The sequence below is a fragment of the Chionomys nivalis genome, chromosome 7 (assembly GCF_950005125.1).
Source record: "Chionomys nivalis chromosome 7, mChiNiv1.1, whole genome shotgun sequence".
Taxonomy (NCBI): Eukaryota; Metazoa; Chordata; class Mammalia; order Rodentia; family Cricetidae; genus Chionomys; species Chionomys nivalis.
The window spans coordinates 58,323,199-58,332,290 of record NC_080092.1 but is presented as its reverse complement, the minus strand read 5'-3'; the positions used below and the strand labels follow the sequence as shown (position 1 = coordinate 58,332,290).

Below are 9,092 nucleotides of genomic sequence, written 5' to 3'. Positions count from 1 at the left end.
TGCACATGTGTACAGGTGCACATGAAGCCAATAGTCCATGTCAAGTGTCTTCCTCCATTGTTCTGCATCTTACTTTTTTAATAATTTATTTTTATAAAATGATCATTGATAAGTGTTTTGCCTGCACATGTCTGTCTGTCTGTCTGTCTGTCTGTGTGAGGCTCTTGGATTCCCTGAAGCTGTAGTTACAGACAGTTGTGAGCTGCCATGTGGTGCTAGGAATTGAACCTGGGTCCTCTGGAAGAACAGCCAGTGCTCTTAAACCCTGAGCCATTTCCCCAGTCCCTTAGTATAGTCCTGATACCAGCAGTAAAAACTTAACAGGAATCAGAGATGACTCTCAGAGGCAATTCTCTGTTTCTTCTACTCTGCCTCCCTGGTAGAAACAGGGGACACCATCTCCATTTCCTTCTCATATTTTATTTATTTATTTTTGGTTTTTGAGACATAGGCAAGGCTTGTTATGTAACGGAGACTGACCTTGAACTTCTGATTGTCCTGTCTCTAACTCCCAAGTCTGGGATTGCAGGCAAAAGTCACCACTCTCTGCTCAGTCTCTCCTGGGGGAATGTCTCCCTGAACCTTTGAGAGGGACCAAAGGCTGCAGTAAGGAGGTCTGCACGGACCATGACCATGACGGGGACCCACATGGAGACTTACTGGTATTTCTTGGGGTTTGTTTTTTATTTTATTTCTTGTTTTGTTGTTGTTGTTCAAAGAGCCACAGCTTCTCAGAACAGTGTGCGTGTGAACAGCAAAATGGCTATTTCACATGGTTAGCTGTTTATCTAAACTGCCCCAGTCTGGATGAAGAGCAGGGTCACCCAAACCCTTCCTCCTTCAGCAGAAATCACACTTTCTGGTAAAGATTTGCCCTAGTGTGTGTGTGTTGTTTGCTTTTCTGTTTTGTTGTTTTGAGACAGGGTCTCAAGCAGCCTAAACTGAACTCAAACTCCTTCAGGGCTGACCTTGAACTTCTGAAGCTCCTGGGACTAACACACAGGTTCGTGCCCTGCTGAGGACTGAGGCCAGGGCCTTGTGGGTGTGCGGTAAGCTCGCCAGCTGAGCTCCAGCCTTCACCCCTAGTCTTTGAATAGTAATGGTCAGATTTTTCTTTTTTAAAATTATGCAAGGTAGACATGGAGCTACACACTTTAATCCCAGCTCTCAGAAGACAGAAGCAGGCAGATCTCTCTGAGTTTGAAGCCAGTCTGATCTATATAGTGAGTTGCAGGCTAGCCAATGCTACATTGTGTGATGCCATCTCAAACAGCAATAACAACAACAACAATAATAATAATAAATTGCTCCCCGAGGCCGGGCGGTGGTGGCGCACGCCTTTAATCCCAGCACTTGGGAGGCAGAGGCAGGCGGATCTCTGTGAGTTCGAGACCAGCCTGGTCTACAAGAGCTAGTTCCAGGACAGGCTCCAAAACCACAGAGAAACCCTGTCTCGAAAAACCAAAAAAATAAAAAATAAAAAAAAATAAAAATAATAATAATAAATTGCTCCCCGAGAATACCCTGTATGAGGAGCATGAAGGGGTAATGTGTTAGGGTTAAATCAGTGGGGCTTGGAACCCAAAGAACCTGAACAAGAGTTGTTCTGCTATTCCTCTGAGGGCTTCTACCATAAGGGTAGAGGGGGGAGCTCCGAGAACTCTGGGAGCTCCGTGGTCAAGCGCTGCCTGGTATGTGCAAAGCCCTGTGCTTAACCACTAGCTCCACAAAAGAGAAGAAGAAAACTTACTGTAAGTAAAACTCCCATCCCTAGCAAGCTTGCTTGTCTAAAAGAGAGAGAGAAAAAAGAAAAGAAAAGAAAAAAAAAGGCAAACCAGCCATTTTTTTCTCACAAATGTTCTCTTGGAGAACTGGGATCCTGTGGCAGCTGGCCCAAAAAGCATTGCCCAGATTTTTGCCATTAGGGATGCTTTCAGCCTTAGGGTTGAACTACCACCAGGCCGCTTCCCATCTTCCCATTATTTCTGAGGATCCAAAGGCATATGGGACAGCAGGACCCTAATTAACTGAAATCCCTACTGTCCTAGAAGTGGGGGCGGGGGGGTGGCCATATGCCACAGGCTTCCTTCAGCAAGCCCTCCGCCGTGACTGTGGTTCACCAGAGACAGAAAACTTCCTCTTTCCAGTTCAGTTCCTTTTTATTTCTTTTGCTCAGAGTGATGGAAGAGAACCAGAAGAGGGTCGCTGGGGACGGAGCCTCCTTTCACAGCAGGGTGTGTGCCGTAGAAAACTAAACGCTGCCTGTCTTATCTCTTGGAGTTAGTTCAGAGTTTCTTACTCAACCTGAAAGAGCAAGAGTGAAAGGCGGGGTGGGTTAGCGCAGGCTTTAATGCGCCCTGGTGGATGTCAGGATTTGAGAGCAGCCTGGTCTGCACAGTGAGTTCTGATGCAGGCAGAACACAAAACAATGTTAAAAAACAGAAAAACAAGAGCGGGAGGACAAGGTGACCCCAACCTGGAATCACAGCCCCAGGATGTCCCAGAATGCCTTTGCTGTAAGATACTCTTTGAAATCATTTCACTGATTTAAATCTAAAACCGGTGGCTTATTTTCCATTAATAAAACTAAAAACTAACTTCTCAGCTGGATTTATGTAGCTCAGCTGTAGAGTGTTTGCCTGGCAAGTGAGGTCCAAGCACCACAAATAAATAAATGGTAGATTTTTGAATCTTAACAACACATGGCTCCAGATGTCCAACTGTCAAAATAATTTTTAAAGGTTTAATACAATCCAGGATATGTAAGTGGATCTGTGTGCTGTACCTTAGTTATTTTACTCTGGTCTTCAGCATCACCCCTCATCAACCCAAATGCCTGTTTAGTGGCTGAGCAGCTGGGTCCAGAAAGCAGTTTTTCTGCCTTTTGAATAATTGAGCAAGGCTGGGAAGGCGAGACACTCATAAGTAGCTGGATTGCCTTCATCGGGCTCTTAGGATTGTTCTGTCCTCTGATCCCGGATACCTCGCCGTCTCTGGAAAGGGAGAAGCTAGTAGTAGAAGAAAAGTGATTAGAAATCCTGCTTGAGGGTTGTTTTTGTCACGTGAGGAAGGCTGCATCTCAAGAGGAACACATCTGGCTACAGCTCTCTGGAGCAGTCTCCTGAATCAGAATCAGGGGGGTGCATCTGGCCTAACATGACTAGACCACAACCATGGTCTAGCAGAGCCCTTATTTTTTTTTATTTTTTTATTTTTTTTTTTTGATTTTTCGAGACAGGGTTTCTCTGTAGCTTTTGGTTCCTGTCCTGGAACTAGCTCTTGTAGACCAGGCTGGCCTCGAACTCACAGAGATCCGCCTGCCTCTGCCTCCCGAGTGCTGGGATTAAAGGTTTGTGCCATCACCGCCCGGCTAGCAGAGCCCTTAGACCCTGGGCAACAGCATCTCCTATTTCTAAAATACTCTTGGGAGCCAGTTCAGACTGGGCTGGAGGGCGTGGCCTAGAGGCCCAACTTACTTCGCAGCCACCATGAGAGGCGTCCAGGGACAGACTCACATTCTACCCTCGCCAGCATTTACCAAGCTGGCCTTAGCCCGGCATGTCCTGCCTCTGCTGCCTTCTCAGACTGGGGAGAGCTAGGCAACTCTGACAGCCTGCTTCCTCAGCTGCTCGTGCAGAAGTCGGAGCGGAACCACAACCGCAGAACACGAGGGAGCAGGACTGAGACACAAACATCCTGTCCTTTCTGTACCAAGAGGCTCCAGCTCGAGACTCAGAGTCACCAATCTGATTATTTATGTGGGACAGAACCACCCATTGACTCTTATAAGCTCATCTTCCCTACAGTCACTGCAAGGACAGTTAGCATTTTTCCCCCCAGTCCTCTTAGCCCATGCTGTTACTTGGCTTGTGACTTTGATGACAGGAGACAGTAGGCTGAGTAGGGTGAGCAAGAATGTTGGTTGTCAGAGCCAGGATAGGGCGCTCACGCTGCAAGTTCTCTCTCTCTCCAGTTTGAAGGGAGAAGGGAGAAGGGAGCAGAGCTCCCCGCTCAGTCCTTAGTCTTCCAGCTGCTGGGGTCCCTTGTTGGGATCTTTCTCAAAGGTGCAGGGGCCTCCCCAGGCAAGCTTCACCTGGTGTAAGACCGCTTCCAGCTGAAGATCTCCTCCAGATTGGAAGAAGGGGAGACCTCTCGCTTCTGCAGGCCTCCCCAACGACGCCGGCCCCCCAAAAATGAAGTCCTGCGCCTGCTCAGTCCTTTCATCCTCTCTTCCATTCGGAAGAATTCAGTCAGGGCCTTAAAGGACTCCAATATAACCTCGTGGCTCCATGCTGGCAAGGGCTCAGGGCGCAGGAAGCCACAGTGGCCTCCATGGCTACTGAGCAACAGGAAAAAGTAAGGGTTGCTTTGGAAGAGTTCCGCGGGCAGAGTGTGGTCTGGGGGTCCACACACTGGATCATCAGCACTGCAGATACACAGGACAGGGACAGCAGCCTCATCCACATCCCGGAGTGGGTCATTCAGGTCCCAGTAGGTGTCCCAGCTGATGGGGAAACTCTTGGTGTGGCAGAACAGGGTTTCCTCAAACTCTCGCAGGGAGCTGCTTCTGAGCAACTTGCTGGTGTCTACTGTGTCCTCCAGGGCCGAGGCATACCTGGTCACAGAAGATGAATGGGAGAGCAGGACAGAGAAAAGTCAGATGGCACAGATGGCAGGCAAAGTTACTGTGGAGGCAGTCGCTAGGCTAGGATCTGGCCACAGAGCCTTTTGAGCTACAGAAAACAGAGCTGGTGGCAGGGGGTCTCTAATCTCAGCACTCAAGAGGCGCTCTCTCTCTCTCTCTCTCTCTCTCTCTCTCTCTCTCTCTCTCTCTCTCCATACCCTAGCAAACAACACCTCCCTTTTAAAGAATTATCTACTTTGTGTATGAACGTTTTGCCTGTGTGTATGTATGTGTGTATGTATGTGTATGTATGTATGTGTGTGTGTGTGTGTGTGTGTACCATGTGCCCATGCAAAGGTGTTGGCTCTCATGGAACTGAAGTTACAGATGGTTTAAGCTGCTATGTGGGTGCCAGGAATTGAATCAGGGTCCTCTGTAAGAGCAAGGGTGCTTAATCACTGAGCCATCTCTCCATAGGGTGATTATTCCTTCTTGGTCACACCTGCCACCAGTATTGTCATTTGTCCCGGAGGTAGCATTTGCCTTCGCAGCTGTTAATCTATAAGGATAGCCCTCCCTGTAACTTCAACTTTTGATTCTTTCCGAGTAACTCATGACCTGTGTCCACGGAGGCACCTTGAGAGAACCCACTGTCTTGGACCATCCAGACCAGAGCCGAGGCCTCTCCCGCAGCCGCACGGATCCCTGTATCCAGACCAGAGCCGATGCCTCTCCCACAGTCCATCCCCATCTTAGACCATTCACTGCCTTTGTGGATTTTTTTGGTTTTGGTTTTTATTTTTCTTCAGGACAGGGTTTCTCTGTGTTGTTCTGGCTGTCCTGAAACTTGCTCTGTAGACCAGGCTGGCCTTGAACTCACAGAGATCTGCCTGCCTCTGCCTCCTGAATGCTGGGATTAAAGGCCACTATTGCCTGGTGCCTTTGTGGTTTTGTGTTGCGGTGCATGTCTGGCGTAATGACCTTGGCAGGTACACCGGGGGTAAGTCATCTTAGCAAGTGCTCGGTGGCAGAGAAAACAATGGAGTTCTAATCTACTAGATGCTTTCCCAAGCAGAGGCCTGCAAACTGCTGTACTGGGAAGAGGGACCACTTTGCTGTCTCAGCTCCCTGGAGAGGGTCTGGATGGGTCACAAGGAAGCCAGGGTGGGCAGCTCTGCTTGATCCTTTAGGCAGATTAAATTAGGCTCCGCCAGTTGAATTTATATCTGTGCCCAAGTTTGCAACCCCAGACTTCCATGGGAAGGGTGGTTCCCAAAGGCACGGGTGGTGCCTTGGGTAGACACTGGTGCTGGTCATCTGGGAGTGGAAACTATGGTGATTAAGCTGGATGAGCGTACCCTGTACCAAACCTCTGAGTTGCCATGGCAGCACCTCTCGCTTCTCATTCAGCCTCAGTGTTTGACCTTTTCAAAACAGGAGGTAAAGTGGGAAAAAAAAATCCTAATTGCCACCACTGGCCTCTATCTGATGTCTGTCAGATTCTCATGTTTTCATTTAATAACCACAGCCACCTGTGGAGGGGTTATTATTAACTTCATTTAACCGGAGGGGAAGTGAGCCTTAAAGGGGCTAGCTAATGTTCTGTAAAGTTAGGATTTGACCCCAGCTGAGCCTTCCCCCATGTCCTGGGTGTCTCTGTTTGCCGCCAGCACAGCTCTGAACTCACTTTGCCATCTCTTAGGAAAGACTGGAAATGTCATTCAAGTGTTTTCTATGGAACAGTCTTGCCTGGTGTTAAAATTGTTCTACTTTTGGAGATTTAAAAGTTTAGTATTTTGCTTTCGTGTTTTTCCTTCCTTCCTTCCTTCCTTTTCTCACTTTCTTGGTAGCTGTGAGGTGCCTGATGCCTGGAATCTCTGAGAGTTCCGCAGCACCTCAGCTATACAGCCTGAGTTATAGGAGACCTTGTCTCTCTCTCTCTCTTTTTTTTTTTTTTTTTTTTTTTTTGGTTTTTTTCGAGACAGGGTTTCTCTGTGGTTTTGGAGCCTGTCCTGGAACTAGCTCTTGTAGACCAGGCTGGTCTCGAACTCACAGAGATCCGCCTGCCTCTGCCTCCCAAGTGCTGGGATTAAAGGCGTGCGCCACCACCGCCCGGCGTGGAGACCTTGTCTCAAAAAGGACAAACAGCTAAGTGTTGCGCACTCACCTAGAAATATGTAAAACATCTGTCAGTTTAAAGAATCTTTATAAATCAAATGCCACCTTTCTCATTCCTGCCAGCTCCCGGCTCAGTCAGAAGTAAACATTCAGACAGGTAATCAGCTGCGATTGCTTCCAGAGCTCTGTTTGCCGACCTATCCTGGCTAAGCACTAAGTGGTAAATGTCAGGTGCAGGCCTCTGCTGACCACCGGTTGCTAGGACACCTGAGACTGAGATGAACTGATGGGGCCCTGGCAGGAAGCCTTGCTGTGGTAGAATGATGCCGACTGAGGCCATGAAGCTGTCTATGGCTTTGGAACCCACTTTCCTAGTTCTGTCTCCATTATGGGGTTTGAACAGCTTTGGAAACCGTGCGGGAACTTTGCCCCAATCTACCCGTGGTTGGTTCCATACCAGGCAGAGCTGTAGACTTCTATTCCGGTACCCACCTGCTGAGAGTGATCTTCTGGTGCAGCAGGAACCCACGCTCATAGGGCCAAGGCAAGCCAGCTTCGAACCACTCGCGACAGCGTAGCACCGGCGAGATGCAGGCGGCGCCGGTCACATAGCTGGAAGAGCCGCACTCCCCCAAGTAGGACAGCAAGAGCGCGGACCCCGAGCCCTCGCTCACCGCGAATAGGGGGGCCGCCGGGTGTCGGAAGCGAATGTAAGTCACCGCCTCCTTGAGGTCGGACGGGTCCCCGAAAGGCTGTAGACGGGGGCTGACCAGCGGGCAGCCGTGATGGCCGCGGCGATGGAAGATGACCGGGTAGTAGCCGCGCTCCAGGGCGAGTAGGCAGAGCCCCAGCACATTGCGGGTGAGGCGTCCCCACGCATTGGGGATTACCAGCAGCACAGGAGGGAGGCCTCCAGTATTAGTGACCCGGCGGCCCCTGGCACAAGGTCCTATGACCCAGTCCAGGGCCACCAACCCATCATCTGCCAGTTGCAGGTACTCACGGGCTAGCTCAGGACCTGGCCCGACGGGCAGGATGAAGTGGCAGAAGGTCTGCAGGTGGGGCCCCGACAGCCAGAAGCTTGGGGTGGGTTCCAGCGCCGCCGAGCGTCGCAGAGCGCGCAGTAGGCACTGGGCCAGCGCCGAGGGCTTGCAAATCAGGCTGCAGCCCCCGGGGAGCGGTTCGCGCCGGTCGCTGAACTGAGCCGTGGGGCCTCTGCTCACCACCTCTTGCTCCTCCTGGTCCCGGACCGAGGTCCGCGCTCCGACGGCGCGCTTCCAGGGGCGCAGGAGGAGCAGAGCGAGCGCCGCCAGCAGCAGCGCGAGGACGGCCGCCCACGGAGGCATGGCTTGGCAGGACAGTCTCCGGCGGGCGGCACTGGGCGGCGGGGAGTGGAGCTGTCCCTCTCGCCGGGCTCCCGGCTCTGCCCGCGGCTCCGCCCGGAGGCCCGCGGCTGCCCAGCGTCCTCCCTAGCGGGAGGGCGCGTGCGCTCCGGATTGGTCGCGGCCGGGCGGAGACAGCCAGTTCGGGTCGAGCTCCCCTAGTCCGCCCCCGACTCCCGCCCCCAGCCCTTTGTACAGCGATTGCGACAAGCTGGAGCAGAGGGTGAAAGAGATCCCGGCCACAAAGGGGGAGCGGGGACGTGCGGCCGAACCAGAAGAGAGGGGAATAAGGAGTCAGTAAAAAATTGGGGAGACTGAGGCTTGGCGGCCTGAGTGAGCACGAGGTGCCTGCTCCTACTCCGGTCCCCTATGAAGTCTGGCTTCCAGGGGAGACCCTTGGTCTCTGAGTCCTCAGGATCCGCTATTGATGGGTAGCAAAAAGCAAGAAAAGAGTAAAGCGCTGATCCCTCGCTGGCTCCACTGTTTCCACGCGCTGTTGCATCTGCAGCCAGAGCCATACATCGCCCTAGCCAGGACCCGCAGCTGCGCGATAACGCCACAGGGTTGGGTGTTGGGGTGTCTGCACCTGGCCAGAGGCCGACCGCAGCGTTTGACCCTGACCACGGGTTTCAGGCGGAGGCTGTCGCTTCTCTGGAGGTCATGCGGGGCGCTGGCACGCTGTCACTTCTGGCTTCCCCAGCCCACCCGCCAAGGGGGGTGGCTGGCATCACCACTTCTCACTAGGAAGGGTTGCAGAAGAAACAGCCTCAAGTTTGGCAGAATAAACTAAGAGAGAGGATTAGGGGTGCCTTGCCCCACGATGGGGCTATGGCAGAGGTGCAGAGTGGTTCTTTTTGGTCAGATCAACATCTGGTCATTCTTGCCAGGGTGGGTGACCAAGGATCCTCCCCTTGTAAATCGGAGTCCGTGGGAGATGCCTGAAATAACTGTTTTTGTTGTTTTTCGAA

General features: G+C 51.7%; 1 protein-coding gene across 1 annotated transcript; it reads right to left on the bottom strand.

The window, feature by feature from the left end:
* Positions 1–3,262: 3,262 nt before the first annotated feature.
* Positions 3,263–8,218, bottom strand: Abhd15 (abhydrolase domain containing 15). Its single transcript, XM_057775677.1, has 2 exons — positions 7,235–8,218; positions 3,263–4,615 (listed from the first exon to the last, which is right to left on the bottom strand). The coding sequence occupies exons 1-2, from the start codon at positions 8,086–8,088 to the stop codon at positions 4,090–4,092; spliced, it is 1,380 nt and encodes a 459-aa protein (XP_057631660.1). The 5' UTR covers positions 8,089–8,218; the 3' UTR covers positions 3,263–4,089.
* Positions 8,219–9,092: the final 874 nt, after the last annotated feature.

Coding starts and splice junctions, on each gene's coding strand:
- Abhd15 (XM_057775677.1), bottom strand. CDS start 8,088: ATGCCTCCGTGGGCGGCCGTCCTCGCGCTGCTGCTGGCGGCGCTCGCT. Junction 4,616..7,234: donor CAGAAGATCACTCTCAGCAG/GTGGGTACCGGA, acceptor TTCTGTGACCAG/GTATGCCTCGGCCCTGGAGG.